The 18,032-nt window shown below is 40.7% G+C and overlaps 2 protein-coding genes and 2 long non-coding RNA genes across 5 annotated transcripts, besides 1 other annotated feature; 2 read left to right on the forward strand and 2 right to left on the reverse strand.

Moving 5' to 3' along the window:
- Positions 1 to 3,302: 3,302 nt before the first annotated feature.
- Positions 3,303 to 3,371: a mobile genetic element.
- A 5,266-nt stretch (positions 3,372 to 8,637) lies between these two features.
- On the reverse strand, positions 8,638 to 10,802 carry CG42807 (uncharacterized protein). Of its 2 annotated transcripts, none has more exons than NM_166009.2 (2): positions 10,073 to 10,802; positions 8,638 to 10,008 (listed from the first exon to the last, which is right to left on the reverse strand). In NM_166009.2, the coding sequence occupies exons 1-2, from the start codon at positions 10,571 to 10,573 to the stop codon at positions 9,673 to 9,675; spliced, it is 837 nt and encodes a 278-aa protein (NP_725321.2). In that variant the 5' UTR covers positions 10,574 to 10,802; the 3' UTR covers positions 8,638 to 9,672. The 2 variants fall into 2 exon arrangements, with proteins under 2 accessions (NP_725321.2, NP_610889.1); NM_137045.4 differs by having other exon boundaries at positions 9,567 to 10,008; positions 10,073 to 10,587.
- An 858-nt stretch (positions 10,803 to 11,660) lies between these two features.
- CG42808 (uncharacterized protein) lies at positions 11,661 to 12,300 on the reverse strand. Its single transcript, NM_001201991.2, has one exon. The coding sequence runs from the start codon at positions 12,223 to 12,225 to the stop codon at positions 11,818 to 11,820; it is 408 nt and encodes a 135-aa protein (NP_001188920.1). The 5' UTR covers positions 12,226 to 12,300; the 3' UTR covers positions 11,661 to 11,817.
- Positions 12,301 to 12,955: 655 nt separating this feature from the next.
- lncRNA:CR44365 (long non-coding RNA:CR44365) lies at positions 12,956 to 15,588 on the forward strand. The gene has a single exon (NR_124543.1). It is a non-coding gene; the product is annotated as a long non-coding RNA:CR44365 (long non-coding RNA).
- Positions 15,589 to 16,078: 490 nt separating this feature from the next.
- On the forward strand, positions 16,079 to 17,669 carry lncRNA:CR44366 (long non-coding RNA:CR44366). The gene has a single exon (NR_124544.1). It is a non-coding gene; the product is annotated as a long non-coding RNA:CR44366 (long non-coding RNA).
- Positions 17,670 to 18,032: the final 363 nt, after the last annotated feature.

Below are 18,032 nucleotides of genomic sequence, written 5' to 3' on the forward strand. Positions count from 1 at the left end.
TTATGGCATTTCATTTTCATTTTTGTGGATTTAAAATCCAATTTATTCGTTGGATCCTTTTCCATATCTTTGCTTACCTGGTAAGTTGAACCATTTCTTTAAGCCTGACTGATTTCTTGGAGGCGGATTGTGATTCTTCTTGAGAACCAGTTCTTGTATGTTTTTAGGCTATTGATTTTAGGCCTGCGTTTGATCAAATGTATATATAGCTTACTTACTTACTTTGAATGCCTGGTGTTTTGGTGCAGGATGTTGCACTTCAGTGATTTTCTACCTGTATTTGCTAAAATCCATTGCATATATAAATGAAAAAATTGTTCCTAAATGATGTGAGCCTGTTGAAATGATACATATATTTGATCTTATATAACCATAATGATGTTCCTTCCGTAAGCCTATCTCAAAATTTGTTCTCAAATCAAAGGGTTAGGATGCTCGAAACTGTAGCAATGTAACAGGAGAACAAGAAAAAAGGACACGAATGTGGAAAAACTAATATCTAACTACCAAGGTAAAAGGGAATTATCTACAGGTATATTCTGTGGGTCCTTATGTGTTTCAATACAAATCTGGTTCTTATTCAGGTAGTTTTTCGTTGAGATTTCTGCGTGGTATTTATGTAGGCCTGTTCGAATTTTCTGGCTTGGTCACGATTCATTGGTTTTTCACATTTTCATGAAAATTTTCAAATATATAAACACATCTTTGAAAAGTTAAAGATTGCTAGAAGAATAATTTTCCAGCGACTATTTAAGAATTATGTTCACCTGCTATATTTTGGAAAAATTTCTCCGCTTCGCTGGTTTTCACGATCATCTTCATTAAGGGAAAGGAAAAATATTTCCACAACTGATGCTGCACACCACTCGGCCTGACCTTTGCTTGTTTAGAAATTAAGTCAAAGGTCACAAAAGTGTAGCATTTGAACAGGTTCTCAGAGTCCTGGGGTAAGGCTAGAATCTAGCAATCCAAATACATTCTGTACCATTCTGTAAAATTCATCATAAACCACCTTTCTCATAAAACAATTTACATGTGATCAAGTTAATCAAACTGCCATCAGTGCACAAGATGAAGATATAAATATTTAAATCGTAGCATTCGAACAGGCAAACAACAAATGTCGCAAGCAGACGGCAGGTCAAAGTTGAGCCCCGAAAAGGTCATCTAAAGGTTTCTTTCGAAAAGATGCTGCACATTCAGAGTCTACATTTCATGATAGCCTATTCGTCTGTTCAGCAATGGTTACGGTTCCTTGATTTTCATCCAGAGACAAACACATCCGTGGGAGAATCCCACCAAAATGAGATCGCACTTGGAAATTCTCATCTTCGGCGGGTGTAGATCTCCTGCTGCGATCGTTGGCCTAAAACTCTTGCTAACCTGTTCCCTGGATACAGACGATTGCGCTCCACTGATTTTTCCCATCATCGAGCGATGCTCCCTGCCTTTGGGCACTTTCTTCATCTCCTGGCTGGCCTCCTGCAATTTGCTGTGAACCTGTTCGAAAATTATGCATCGATGCGCATCAGTGGCAATCATGGATGGCAACATAATAATGGGATGCTGCTGATGAGTTTGCTCATAAACTGATGAGGGTACCTGGCTGTCTACCTAGCTACCTGTACCTGTGATTCATTTCGATTGCCTAGCTGCTGATTCTGTTCACCTGTTCGTTTGCTACACTTTATGCATGCTTCGGCAGTTTTCTAATTATGACTTATGATCTCTGGGATTAGACAAACAATGGATCGTGGCACGTGGTTCCCAAGATGCTTTCGCTTGTGCCTGACCTTTTCCCACGATCTGTTTGCGGTTGAGCGCTCGAGGCCCATGATCACCGCAAATCCCCTGCAGACAAAACAGCCAAAGGCTTAAATCTGTATCATTCGAATGGGCGAACAGAACGGCGAAGATGGGCTCCTACAACTGTACCTTCACTCCGCCAGGTAGGCCAGGTAAATGCGCGGAGAAATCCCTCTATACACACATATTCCTGGCCCAAAATCTCAGCTGGCTGGGATGCTGTTGCCCTGATCGTGAGGTTCGGCTTGATTGCACTTTAAGCCGCAGGCGTTGGATGGCCCGAGGCAAATGTCGGAGTTCCTGGAAGTCAGCACAACAAAAGGCTGGATTTGATGGATGGGTTTTTTGTTTGTTTTGCTAATTGATTTTGATCAGGTCAGCAGAATTGGTACGTAGGCAGTTAAAGAAACCCAAGAATTGACTTCCTATTCTTAAAGAAACACTTTGTATTCCTACACACGCAAATTGCCATAATCGAGACAACTTCCTGTTTATTTTAATGCGGCGTGAAATTGGAACAGGCTGTCAGGAGGGGAAAGCAAGCAAATCTGCTCTTCGCACTTGAATGATTCTTGGGCCCAATCATGGGCTATTGTAATTCGATGCGTGTCGAAGACCATTATGCGGGTCTTTGGTAGGCGGCTGGCAGCACTGCGTAGACTCCCTCCTTTCGTCGCTGTGAGCCTAGTGAAAAACATGAAATTATCGTGACAAACATCAGGGTTCATTAAGTCGCTTAAACACATGTATGTTTGTACTTGTACTTACCACACACCACGATCGCGTTTCATGTCGATCCATATGAAGAGTAGAGTGCGGCCGAGGGGCGTTTCCTTTGCCGCGGGCCATTTTTGAGACCCTATAATTTTCCAGTTGATAATCTTGGCTGATGATCGCTAATTGGCTGTCAAAGGGACAGGAACGCAGGGTAGCCTAGCAAGCAACTGGTTGATGATTGGAGAGTTGTACATATGTATGTGGAAGGTACTACTCACACTGCGGGGTTGAAACTCTGTGGCACGTGCCACACTTTCTTAAGGTCTTCGAGCTCCTTTTGTCTGAAATTTGATGCTTGTAAATGTCTTGGGACCGAACAGGAAAACAGAGTTTGTAGAACGACGAGAAGATGTTTTTGGAACTCGTGTTTCTTTCAGTTCGCTTATTGCCGGTGGTTGGTTGAAGTTGAATTTGATTTCGAGCTGGGAGGGGAAAATGATTGCTGGCTTGTGCGTAATTGAATTACTTAATGATGCGGTCGAATTGGAATGCATTTTTTTCAAGACTTATGAAATATACTGATATACTTGGGCGTTTATAGTTTAGTCTGAGATTTGAAAGAAGAGAATAGCACAACACACACTTTTTGAGAAAAAAGTCCACAACCGGATTTTGATTTAACTTGAATAATACAAATATTTGAATTATGCACAAATTAATTGTTAACAAGAGAGAATGCTTAAGCCTTCTAAGTCCTTCTAGCTGTTATAAACCGCAGTGATGGACATGGCCAGACCGACTTGGCTAGTGACCCTGATCAAGAATATATATATATACTTGACATGGTCGTACTCGCAGCCCACAACCCGCACCATATATAAAAGAATATGTCAATAACACAATTATATAAATTATAATAGTATAACTTTTAACACAATTATATAAATTATAAAAGTATAACTTTTAAAGTTTCTTTCCGTAAAACTGGTGTATAATATAATATATTTTAGTTACTTGCGCAGCACAAAATGTTGTAACTTTGGTTACAACCTTTGTAGTTCCCAGCGAAAGTTTTGTATTAATTTGCCTAACTTGTGCCTTAAGTCGGTTTCATCTAAACCTCTGCTGACTTTCTGTTTTCCTGCTCGAGATCTTCGCTTGAGCATAAACAGTTCTCACGATCACTCGATCTCGGCAGAGAACATTCGTTTTTGTAACGGATAATGGCCAAGAATTTCCCACACGATGTTGACACAGCGAACCGCGACCAGCCAACCAAACAGACCTTAAAGCCCTCCGCAAACACTCACTCACACTCACACACACACACAGCCGTTCCACAGAGTCCACATCCGCTTAACGTAACGATCGAGGATCTCGTTAAGAGCAACTGCGACCAATGTGGAGTGGAGTAGAGCGGCAACACCGCTGGAAAGTGGACGCAACCATCATATTCTTCTGCGCTCCTGATCCTTTTTCCAATACCTCGATTCGGAGTTCTCACGCGAGCACATGCCAAAGCGAAAAAAAGGGACAGGGAAACAATTAACAACTAATTTAGGCCTCTGCATATAATTTTATGGAGAGTGGTGCGGAGAGTCGCAGTCCCACAGGGAGATGCCTATCTGCAGGAGCTGTGGGAAAAAATACGTTACATTCCTTTCCTTTGCTTTCCTTCTCTCTCTGCCTGTCGTTGCGGCATTTATTCCCACGCGATCCTCGACTCTCGTTTTTGTTGGTTTTCGGGGTTTCGCTTTCGTGGAGTACCCAGTATTATTAAAATGCAGGGGTATATGGGTGGTGAGCAGGTGTAGGATCCTGTAAGTTCTGCTATTTTTCAATCTATATTTTAATACAATTTTTGTTTTAAGAATAAGATATTCTACAATTATACTCGTACAATTTCTTCCTTAAGGCGTACGATTAATATTTTGTAATTCACGATTAGAACTCGGTAACTGATAGTCGGTATCTCATTCCAGTGCAACGTTCTTTCTCGTTTTTTGTGGGTCTTCGTTCACACGCTCTGTGCGTAAAAAAGAGAAAATGAAGATATGGGAAAGGCAGGGATGCTGGCACTTTTTGCTGGTCGCCTGTTGCTAGACCAACAAATATTGATTGAAATTCTCACGCTCGAGGCAAGGAATTTTACCTGCAGCGAAAGGATTATGCCCACATTAGCTGAAAGATCTTCGAGGTATTTGTTGAATATGCTCTTAAAATTGGTTGTCTTTGGTTTGCTGAAAGCCGCTTATAGAAGGTGACAGTTTCAACCCTCTTTTGGATTCAATCCAGTTGAAGATGCTCTTTGGGAAACGTATGAATCTGCTGTTCCCCTAATGGAAGCCAAGACTTGGCACGACTTCTTATTTTCTTATGAATGAAAGCAGTTCAACCCTCATTTATAAGGTGTTGTTGCGTAATCTTCGCTCCTCCTGCTTTTTCTGTCTTCCTGGTAAGGACAAGACGTATTTTTCAAGGCAGTCCAAATTACGAGGGTTGCAAACGTCTTAGGAAAGGAGAAAGAGAAGGAATAACTTCTCCGTAGCTCAATAGTTTGGTGGTAGTTTTGCACTACCCAAAGGTAAGACGGCGGTAGCTAATCCTGGAAAGGTGAGATCCGCTTTCTGGCGAAACTGTTTGCCTGGTATCCGATTTAATTGAAGCGATGATGCTTTAATCCAATTTGCATATAAAGTTCGTTGGAAGAACAAGGACTCCCTGAAGGAATCCTAACCAACTGCTGCTCGCTGCTTGCCTGATGATTCAGAAAACTAATTAGTATTCCATAAATAGCCCGCATTCTCACGCCTTCGTGGAATCGGAGAACATGCGGGCCAAACGAACCCAAAGGAATCCATAAAAAGATCAAAGATATCCTAAGGTTTCGCGTATCATGTGACCATCATCGTGAATGTCGAAATCTGTTCATTGCCTTACGGATGCTGTTTGCCTAGTAGAAACCGACTAATTAAGCCGATTTCGTTCTCACGCCTATCCCAAAAAATCTTAGCATGTGGCATGTGGAGTTCCAAGAAAAAGGCCGCATAAAAAGATGTGAAAAAAAACGTGTCATAAAAAAGAACCCACATATTGTATGTCAAATAATCAATGTTTATTTTGCAAAAGAAACGGAAGCTGGTACAGGAAATGGAATCCGTAAGATCAGAAATCGATTTCCTGTTTGAAAAATTGGGTTTCAAGTGGTTACAAAAGCCATTTCCTACTTCCGTTATCCTGCATGTGTTCTTTAACATGCCATCCGGCAAATATTTCACCAGATTTAGGTCATGAGTATAATCATTTTAAAACACGTGCCAGTTTCCTGCATTCCTGTTAGAGAATCCACAGATATAACCACCACCGGGATACGTTTCCCACGTTCTTTAATTTTCCCAGGAAAATTCAGTCTTGGTAGAGTGTGCTATTTAAAGATGTTCCGGTTCCTTTTTTTTTAACAAGTTTTCTTGTGTTGATGCAATCAATTATTCCCATTGTGGAAATGACCTTTAGTGTAAACAAAGATAATTTCCGGTTGAAAATAGGCGTACCCTAAGATTATGATTCCGCTGCCGTAGTCCTGCAGGTGATCCCTCCAAATGGCATATGTTTTTCCGCTTGGCATAGAATACGTTTTCAGCCTGGGAAACCTTTATGGACACTTATCAACTGTCCTGTAGTCCTGTTAGAAAATCCCTAATCTTACAGTCACTTGAGCAATTTTCCCACAACATATTTTGGGAGCAATTTTCCCACAACATATTTTACATATTAAACAACTAATTTCTAAAGATTTTTTCCCAGGATCCTTTTTTACAGATCATTGCCTGTTGCTCTTCTTAAATCTTGTTGAATTTTACGGATCTTAGTTTCAATTAACTAAAAAACGGAAATGTAATTTGAAGTGTGAGCCATATCACTTCCGGTTGATGATCAATGTTTCCTAAGGAAGCGATCTTTTCTCAATCCTACAAGTGGTAATTCCTTGGCCTGTTCTTAGAAATTAGTTGGGACTGATTTTAAATTGCGGTTTAGGGTGCGTGCTGTCATTTCTGTTATCCTGCTGGAAAATTGTTAGCCACCACCACCACTTAAAGTTTGTTCCCATAATGGAAGATATACGATTTTCCCATGAAATATTTATAGCTCGCCTTGGTTTGTTTTAAACATTATTTTGCTTGCACCTTTTGCTAATTCTGTTATCCTGGTAGGATTTTCGTTAAGGGGTTAAATATTCTTTAATTTCATACACGCTCGAAATCAAAATTTTCCAAGGAATGGAAGTCAGAGTTTTCCTCGGAAGTCAATTTCCATTGTGTTGCATATATTTATGTTCGCTTGGTCTTTCAAATTTCAATTTTGCTGATTAAATTTTTAAATTGATACAGTTGAAAAGTATGCTATAACTATTTGCTTTAACTATGCACATTTTCCAATATCTTGTATGCAAGACGCGTTCTAAATTGTGTTGAGAGTCCTGTAGGTTTTTATGTTTGCCTGGTGAATGAATATTGATTTTTTTAAATTTATACAATTTTTCACACGATCAGACTATAGTAGGTTTACAATCTGCATAGGAAAAAAATAAACGATCGTCTTTTATTTTCCCATGCAACAGGTTTTAGGATGAAAATTAAATATCACAATTTTTCCAGGACTCAGGTAACATTCCTTTAAAAAACTATTTGTTTGGCCTGAGCCATGTAAGGTCACACGAAACATGAGAATTGATCACCATCGACAGATTTTCCACGGTTTTCCAAACAAAAGGCAGCAGGAATGTAACATCGTGTGCTCCGTGCCACTTACATTTTCCCAGGACTCGTTCTTAGGTAGACTCCTTTTCGGAAAACTATAAATAGCAAGCATCCTACAAATTTGTATGTTCGCCTGGTATTATTTAATTAATTTTTTCCGAATATCTTGAATTTTCACACGGTTAAGTAAACAAATTTTCCCAACAACCTTTTAAACTACGTAAAATGTTTGATTATTTTCCAAAGCAACAGGTCAAATGCATTTTCGTGTGGCTTAATCCATCTTCACTTTCCCAGGACTCCACTTCAGGTAACATTCCTTCGGAAAAACTCTCTGGAGTGTGCTGCTGTTTTTTATGTTTGCCTGGTGCATGAATATTGATTTTTCTTGATTAAGCTGCAATTTTCACACGACCGGCAGATGCATTTTCCCACATCTGTCCAGGCTGCATTACAAATGTATTTAAAATGCATTTATTTTTATTCCCATGCAACAGGTTGCAGGAAAAGTCGTATCATCGTGTGATTCGTAACATCTGCTGGTTCCCAGGACCCTTCAGCAGGTATAAGGTCGATCTCTCTTCGGAAAAACTCAGTGGCACGTTCTGCTGTTTTTCCTGTTTGCCTGGTGGCAATGTTTACATTGTAAACATCTGGACCGGAAAATTCACACGGTTGGTGGACCAAAAGCAGATGAACATTTTCCCACAGCTGCAGTGGTTGCAACTGAATAGATCTTAATTTGTAGAAAGACCGTTTTTTAAACAAAGGACGTAAGGTTTCCATGTGAAATCAACAGGTTTCTTGGAAAAAGGGTGCTCCTTTGTACCGTGCTGCATTTTCAGCTGCATTTTCCAGACTCGAGCAACAGGTAGAGATTCTTTTGGGAAAACTCTGTGGTAATGCTACCATTTTCGCTGATGCCCTGGTAGAAGAGTTTTCCATTTACACAACAATTTTGGAAAATTCACACGATCGGGACAGATGTATAGATTGCATTTTCCCACAGCTTCACCAGCTGCATCTTCAAATTCTTAGGGCATCCCGCTTTTTTATGATTCTTTTTATGTGGGAGGTCTTCTTTTTCGAAAAGATTTCAGCTGCACTTTCCCATGCCGCGTGCAGGTAGAATTCTTCGGCTTTTCTTCTTAAAATGCTACCGAAATTGCTGTGGGCCTATTACATGATTCTTCAGGGGTGTCTTCAAATTTTAAGAATTCTCACGATCTTTAAAAGATCAAGGATCAGAATAGTTTGATTTTCTTCTTATGCAACAAGTCCTGCCTGCAGTTCTTTGAAGATTTCCAGATTTTCCAGCAACTGCTGTTTTCGTTTCTGATTTCCTGATCGAAAACTTAACAAATTATAAGCAATTTTGAACATTTTCACACGCTGAAAATTCATTTTCCCATAACGTCCCAAAGGGCCAACAATGAAAGGATCAAAGACAGAAAATTCTCACGAATTTTCCCAGTGCTTCCACATGTGCTAGCTACCTGCTCTATCACATTTTCATTCGATTTCCCGTAGTGGCGTGCTAATTTTACTGTCAGCCTGTTAGATATTTTCCGAGGTTTCCCAAGCATCTCTAATATTTCACACGGTCAGCCCGTGTCAAGAGATCTTTTCATGATTTTGGGACTACACCAACCACGATTTTCTTTAGCCTGTGCCGATCATTGTTCTCACGCATCTGCCATCCAGATTGTGGAATCGGGACGGGGAATGTGGAAACGTTAGAATGAAAACCCACACACAAAGCGATCTCTGGTTTTATGTGACTCCAAATTCGAGGAATTATTTCTAAGGCTTGGAATGTTGCAGCGGTCCCTTTGAGTGGCTCAAATTCCAGAAATGGTTCGTGCGGGTACCTGAAAAAGGTCCAAATCCAGTTTGTCATCTTATTTTGCGTTGGTACTCAAGAGTCCACTGAAATGATTCTGTGCTCCTGGTGAATTGGTTGGAACTGGCATCTTTCCTTTTTTACTTCTTTTTTTTTCAAAATTGATAAACCAAGTAATAAACCACGAGGCTTTATAATTTGGATGGAGCAGGTGGTGCTACGAATTCGCTTTATAATCTTCATAAACAATACAATGTTTACCCAGCTGGCAGTTTTTGGTGCTAATTAAAGAGGCTATAAAATCTTTTTAACTATATGTACTTATTTATCTTGGTTTTGCTTAATAATCTACTTAGTTTATATATTTTTATTAATTCGCTTCTGGAAACAGCACTTCAAGTTTTCTTATCAAAACTTTATAGAGCAAAGTACATATTTATAATGCTGGTAATAGTATTTATATTTATTTAAACATCAAAAGCTATACAAATTAATAAATGCTGTAATATTTTCATTGACTCGAATGAATTTGATTTATGTAAGGATACTTTAACTGCTGATCAGGACCTCTACACAGCTCATAGCATTGGTTACAAACTTGAAGGGATTCCGGATGGTATCGTTGCGAGGATTGATCTCCGACAGAGAAACATATGACTTATTCGGACACGATTGCTCTTCAAAGGATCCACAGATCACCTTATTGGAAATGCAGGAGTCGATGAGTTGCAGCGCCAGTTCCACTTTGGAGGTAATAGAGTACACCTGGCCAAAGGAGCACTGCCAGGAGTTCCTAATGCGATTATCAGCCGTGCATTCCGAACTCTTCAGGTTGGTATTGAAAGTATTCTGTGTGGTGATGGTATACTTATTGGCATCACCAATCTGCAAGTGTAAAAAGAAGTCTCAGGATTCTGCTCTTAATAATATAGAAAGTTGTAATACTTACCACCTTGGTTACACAGAGTGTGTAATTTAACTGGGCAGTTGGATGAAGTTTTAGGCATTGTGCCAAACCATTCTTCACGTTATTTTTATAGTAGTTATTCAGGGTGTTGTAGGTGCTCTCAGGTGCATTTAAAATGCCACTAATACTTTCCTTACACTTGATAATGGAGTCCCTGGCCACGGTGATCGTTGGTATAGTAACACTATAGTTCTGTACGCATTGTTTGCTCCAGGAATCGATCAGGATAATGGGATCCAGGTGAGCGGAGGCTTGTTCCAATTTTAGCTGCATCGAATCTGCTTGCACATCGAGCGCATTGATTTGCTTCTGAAATAGCTGCTTAAAATTGGCTAATTCATCTGCCAGCTGTTTGATCTTCGCGTCATATTGCCGCTGATTCTGGAGTATATAGAGATCCATGGACTGGGAGCTGTTCTGCGCCTGGCTAGCCACCAGGCTCAGAAGAGCCAGAATGATTGCTACTCCCAGAAAGCTCTGCATCTTGACTGTGTGCCGAACGATTGGGAAGCCTCTGTTTATATATACTCTCTACTTTCTTATCACTCTACGTACTTCCCCTGCAAAAGTCGTCGTATCAGCTGCGGCTCCCCCATAATGAATTTTATTTGCAAGCTCCGAAATCCGCCTCTATATTTAATTGGCTTTCATTTACTTTTCAACTCAAGAATTGTTTACATAAGGTTTGGCCGTTGTTCCTAAGAATTTGTGTGGTTATCCTCTCTTATCGGGGCCTTTTATAGGCGAAAAGTTAAAAATTAATTACGTGTGCCAACTTAAAGCTCTAAACAAGGTTATTTAATGGGAACGTCAACGTGTGTCAATAAGGAAGTTTTTATTGATTGGGGACTCACACAAAAACAGTTTGTATGAATGGTTCAAAATATCATATTACAAAATGGCAAGAACATTCCTTCTGTTGGGTCTGGTCAGGAAGTGAATACTATGCGAACATTTGTAATTGTTTCGTAAATTGTATTTTTTAACAACCTAATAAGTTGTGCGATAACTTTGAAATACCAGCGTTTTTTTCAACTCGAAAAGGTTGTTCAAAGTGTAGAGCAGTTTCGAAAATGAGTTCCTGAATGAATGTTCAATTTGCTTTCCAAAATTTTATAATTTAAAAGTGTTTGTATTTTCAATGGACAAATCAGTGGGAAGTCACACGGCTTAATCGCGACATAATGAATGTGAGTATTATCAGCGAATGATGCATATATGTAATTTGTAATCTAAATGCTGTTTTCCATACACCTCATAAAAGGCAATCCCCATTTGTTGTTGATCTCAACAAATACTATAATAACAATTTTTAAAAACGCTTTTTCTTATTTGTTTTATTATTTTGCTTGCAAATTTTAATCGAATCTCAATAAAAAGTTTGAAAATTCTTTCTCGCACTTTCACTTGCTGTAATGGATATCTGATTAACAATATGTCGATATACCTTGCTATTTAAATGATTTTGCAAACCTGATCGAATTATTGTCCATAAAAGGCCACTAATTATTGCCACCGCCCACTGCAAATCCACCAAGGCGATTGCGGAACGGAACTTTCTAGTATTTCAGTGTTTTTTTTTTTTGGTTTATTAAGTATACGAATAAATATCATAAAAAATAAAATACAACAAACGCTTAGGTTAGGCGACAATTACAATGCGAAACCGAAACAAACGCAACATTTGCAGGATTAGTTTGATTGAAACGGGCGGATCGGGATCTCACTCAGTGCTGGACCAGTTTGAATCGGGATGCCTCTGCATAATCCCTGGCATCCGAGAAGTTGCGTTCCGGCTTAATGCGCACATCGTTGGGATCGTTGACGAACTCGCCACTCCAAGTGGTGGGCAGTACCGTGGGCTCGGTGTTGTAATCAAAGTAGTCCTGGTCATCGGATCGATTGCGCTCCTGTTTGATGCGGGTCTCGCCACTCTTCACGAAGGTGCCATCCCATTCGGTGGGCAGGACAATGGGTTCCGTGTTGAATCCGTAGAAGTTGTTGGTATTGGTTACGTTCTGGTTCTGGCGACGTATCTTGGACACATTATTGACAGCTCCATCCGGATACACGAACTTGCCGTTCCAGCCCTCGCACTTAATGGGTATGTAGTCCTCTTTCTTGCGCAGCGGCATTTTTGAACTCTGTTTTTGTTTTTACTTTTCCAACAGTTCGATCTATTCACAACGAGATTGCAAACACGATTGAGTCGCATTCGAGCAGGTCTTATTCTAAAATATGATTTCACCTTGTTTGAGCGCAAAACTCGTCATGTAAATGATTGTTATTTGCCGCAGAGAGTCGACCCCCGCGATTTCCATTTGTTTTGCTCGTATTTTGAATCGCTGACGTCAGGGGCGCGGATCTTAACGCGATTTCTTCCGACAGCTTCAAACGGGTTCAGACACTCAGACACTGGCAGAAAATGTTCGATGTCAAACGGGTGAAAAGGTTAAAAAAAGAGGATAAAAACTTCTACATTTCTACTAGAAACAATTTGTAAATGTCTTTGCATGACTAAGAAGTCTTTTCTTTTAGAAGCACTTTTTAAATACTTTCAGTTACGTTCATATGTACATATATTGTTGTCTCGGACCTTTCAGGAAAAGTTAGGAACTCCGACAGCAGAACAATTTATTGTACATATTTCGAAAACTAAAAAAATAACATTATAAAATGCTTACTAGCTTATTTTGTATCTCAAAACTGTTTAGTCGCTTATTATTTATTGCAACATATGTTAGAATGTAATTTTCGTCTTGCAATATTTATTTTCTCTCAGTGCACCTCCTCCGCAGGTTCGCACTTTCGACGGCGCGTCGCTCGGCGCTTGGCCATATAAAGTCATCGCGTCTGGGGCGGCTCAATGGCAGATCGGAGCCCGAAGCCTCGGAGCAGAGTTATGGTGGCCTAGCTGTCATAGGTGTCTTATGTAAAATACAGAGGTATATCTTGATTGCCAGCAGATTAAAGTGATTCATTCATTCGACCCGGCAGCGAATATGACTTTTTCTGGGGGCGGATCGCAATTAGAATGTGTATCGTATCTATGCCGCATTCTAGTAGTATGAATATTTATTTTTGGAGTCTTGCCCATCTATTTGTGTAGATAAATCCCACTTATAAGTACGGCAAAATAATTGAGATATTGTTGCCCGTTTATGGGGCAAATGTATTAATTTGCATTTTATTATTTTTACAAACCTTTAAAGGTAATTTATTTACTTTCCAAGTACAGCAAATAATCAGATAAGAAATATTTATTTAGCTTTACTTATTTATATATTATAGCACCTTTTGAATATTTTGTATTCCCAGTTTCGGTATGCATTCTGTCTAGACGTTTTCGCATCCGAACTAACTTAATTAAAACAAAGTTATGAGTGTTCGGGCCATTATTCATTTTCGCCATGGGTTCGTGTCCAGGCTAGTTGCTAGTCTCATCATCAGTTTTGCCAATTAAGCTTCGCACAGGCAAACAACGAAAGGTTGTTCCGACATAGAAAAGTGCACTGCAAAATAGTTACATGCAAAATGTCGAAAGAAAATTTTTGTCAATTTCTTTACAGGTATGCGTAATTAGTCGTTAAATTGGTAAATATTTGTATATTCATCTAATGTTCTAAATAAATATTAATAGTTTTAATATTAGAATCTTTCGATATTACTACTACCAACATTCTTAGTAATATTTAACTTTATACAAATATTTAAAGAATTTTATACTGTAATTACCACCTAATAACCCATACTGCATGATTACATAACACAAATAAAGAATAACAATAGCTTATTTTAATTGTAATTGTAATATATGTTTATTATTAATGTACAGATTGAAGACCATCGACCAGGATCAATCGATCCTAAACCTTTTTGGATCTTGGTGCTGTAGTTTTGTTATCCGTGTACCTTCTGCACCTCCAATACTCCTCCATTCCCTCCTCCATCTCTTCCGCTGGATGCGTGGCTGGCTTACCTGCGGCATGGACTCCCTCGCCGGCGACTCGACGTCCACCTCCTCCTCCACGTACAATTAGTGTCCCTCCGCTATCTGCCACCACCTCCTGCGGCCAACTCCTGCGCCGCTGCCTCGTTAGAAGCAGCAGCAGCAGCAGCAGCGGCAGCAGCGACGGCAGAGGTAGCAGCACCAGCAGCAGCAGCGACGGCAGTGCCGGCAACAGTTTGAAACTTTCTCATTTCGGCTGGGATGGAAGAGCAGAATGGCCTCCAATGTTTCTGGCCTCGTCGTCGTCTGCGCATTTGCTGAGCGCCTATTCGAAAATCCAACTAATTGCTTATTTTAACCCCTTGAAAACTGAGCGCACAACCAGACAAACACTTAGTTACACACACACACACATGTACATGCACACAATGGTCCCCAGGCTTCGTGTTTATTAATTAACAACACAAAAACCCCGAACCAACAAAAGGCCCCAAACACACACACACACACACACACATATACACGCATACACAGTGCCAACCGGGCTTAATCCAAGTGCTGTCTCTGGCATATTCATTAGTGTTCATTAGTGGAACAAAATGCTCATTTACTTAACTACTCCGGGACAGTCGGCTGTGTAGACCCATAACGAGCTCCCCCATCCCCCATACACCCCTCCCCCCGCTATTCCATAGTACCCCACTAGCCCCCACCACCGATTCCAGTACCACTCCCTTGGCACTTATCGGCACTCGGCAAGTCACTCGGCTCCTGCCTCGTTGGCCATCTACATCCCAATCCCAATCCCAATCCGCATCTCCATCTCGCTCTCGTGTTGCCAATTAAAATTCCACTTATGCCAAGTTAACTCACTTGGCTCGTTAATTGTTGTGGCTTTTTAATTGGACCCTTTTTTTCTCCTCCTGCTGGCTGCTTTCCCGGCCCCAATTCAATTGAACAACAACGAAAGCAACTACAACAACGGCGTTTTTAATGAATAGCGCAAAACTTGTGGGTGCTATGCATCCATTTAAGCCCGAAAAAAGCCCCTAGACCCGATCTCTCTTGGCCCAATCAAAACTTCCACTATATGCGGACCCACCTCCTCCGCGCACTGACCAGGCTTTTTTCTTTTTCAATGTCCCATTTGGATTGCTTATCGTCTGGGCTCGTCAGGGTTGTCAAGTCCTCGTGATGGCAAGACTAGAAAAATATTCTGACAAATGTAAAGATTTATTTTAGAGATACGAACTAATAAATATATATAAGCATAAAAACGTGTCTTGCTTTTACAATGCTAAACCTTTTTTGTATGAATATTGGAAAACCTAACAAGAAATAATTCACAAATTTAAATAAATAAAAATAACAAAATTAGCTAATGAGCAATTAATACGGTTTAATTTTAATTAATTATAGCTAGCTATCCCTTTTGGCGTGCTCGACAACCCTGTCGAGTTGCTCTGGCTCCATTCAACTAATGAATGAAACCGCAAGCAGTCGAGCAGCGGCAACAACAACTCGAAACAAAAACCCAACAAAAACCCCTAATTAAAATGCATTTTCATTTGGGACGTCAGTGTGCTGGCACCACCCCCCTTAACCCCCGGCCACCAACCGATCCTGTTGTGTGCCTCCCTCCTGAAACTGGACATAGGCGTCATCCAACGGGGGTTGTCATGTTGTTAGTGCTAATTAGCCCCCGCTGGTGGCGCCACTGTGCGCCTCATGAACCGTTATGCCATTGTACGTACACACACACACATACATACGCATAGTTATAGGCCAAGCCCCTCCAGCCCGAAAGCCCCAAAAACCCCAACCCCGCTACCGTTCGGTCTGAATGGCTGCGGGCATATTTAATTACAAAAGCTGCTAATTAGGAAACGTACACACCCACGTTGGTTAATTTGTTTGCAAACCAATTAACTCGGCGCATAGTAGCAGGCGCACAGAAAACCGCAGACAGTCGACAGGCAGCAAAAGCAGCAGCAGCAGCAGCAAATGGAATATTGGTCGCTTAGCCCAGTCGGTCCCTCAGTTCAATTCTGGGGGTCGTCGGAAGCCTTACGTGGCCGGGATGGTTCGGTGGCTGCTGAGAACTTTCCAATCCAATCGGTGGTTGGCGAACTTAACTAATGCCAACTAACTAACTAACCAACAACAACTGTTAACGAGCCACAAAAGCCTGGCCACAAAAGATAAGGGCCCAGATGTTTTCAGGGGTGGCGCAGGGATTGATAGAGAGAGCGGAGGCGACGGGGTTGCCAAGAAGCATTTCTAATAAATGAAAGCGAAACTTTAATGAAAAAGTTACGTTTCATTAACGTGTGCGTGCGTGTGAGTGTGTTAGCACTGTGAGAAAATAGGTATATATAGCAAAGATTATTCATTAAAATGAAGTCACCTGTGCACTGCAATGAATTTAAATCTAGCTATATGATATTTTTCCATTTTGAAAACTAGCTTGTTATAACAAGCAAAACACAAAACACAAAATCTTCAAAATCCTAGATCTAAATATTTATTTGAACTACGTTTTGTTCTCAGTGCATGTTTGTTCTTAATAAATGAGCTAGAGTTGCTGCAAAACTTTCTGTCGCTCTGGTTTGGCACGTTTGCCTTTGTTGCTGGCTTCTGGCTTCCGCCGTCAGACGGTCGTGCGTGCTAATGAGTAATAAACCAGCATTGTTGTTGCCGGGGGTGGGGTTGAGCCAGCCGTATCAACACCGCCACCCCCATCCCCACCCCTGCCACACCCGGTGGCCTAGACAAGCGGTAGACTTGAATGTCAGGCGAACAGACCCATCGAGCAGCATTCGCTGTCCCAAAAGAGAGAATGCGAAACCGGGGTGGGGTGGGTGGATGATGGGTTGGTTGGGTTGGGTTGGGTTGGATGGGTGGCTGGGTGTAGTGTCAGTTGCTGGGGATGGTATCTGTGTGGATGCCCTCTGTTCCGCCTCGGCTTTCGCGTTAATTAGTTTTGAGCGCTTTCATTATGCAGCTTCATGTGGCAGGCGGACGTGGCGCATGGACTTTTGTTCGGTGAGTGTGAGGGGGGCGAGGGGGAGTACAGGATACGCCATGTCCATGTCCATGTCTCTGCTCCGGAGCGATTCCATCTTTCGCCATTTCGCTAATGAGCTTTTTAGCTGACTAACCAATTTGGCGTAATTACATTTTTCTGATGCTCAGATTACTTTTTAATGGTATTTCTCGAAATGCAGCTGTCAGCTACATGGAATTTAAATTTAAAAAAACTGCTCGTTGAATGTATCTTTACACTGAAACAAATACTTTTTTAACTTTTGAGAAATAATAAATATATATGTATATATGGTATGTATAACAAATATTTTACAGGGAATAAGGAAACATATCAAGGAAATGTATTACTTTCAAGACATTTCTTAGCTTCTATAACATATATACACATACAAAATAATGACATATGTATGTACATATGTACATATGTATAAAAAAATAAAAAAAAATTACAGAACCGTTTGTTTTATTAGTAAATGCCATCATTGGGAATTGCATTAAAGAGTAAGTGCATGGTGGAAATCAGAGTGAGTAAACCTCATATGCAGGGTATTTCCCAGTCTCAATTGAGAAACCCCAGAATCGAAAACCATATTGCTGATAAGGCAAAAAGCTAAGTGCGATTGCATTGCGTTACATGCGGCAGCCACCTCTGCCCATTTGCTGGCCGCCCGAATGGCAGCCAGCTACAAAAACATTGTGGCTTATCACAAAAGAGTTAACAGACACTACAACAACAAGCGAATTGAACAAAAGGCGATGTGCAGGCACGTATGTACACCCCCCGCAGAGCCGACTACCCCACTCCCCTCTCCAACACCACACTACCAATACCCTGCCAGCACGTTTGAGTTGCCCGTATTTTTGGGTTATCGCCCGGTCGTATTTGTTTATAGAGAAAGAGAGAATTTTTTTTTTTGTCTTTTTTGACCTGACCACCTGTTGCTG

This window comes from Drosophila melanogaster, chromosome 2R (assembly GCF_000001215.4).
Source record: "Drosophila melanogaster chromosome 2R".
NCBI lineage: Eukaryota > Metazoa > Arthropoda > Insecta > Diptera > Drosophilidae > Drosophila > Drosophila melanogaster.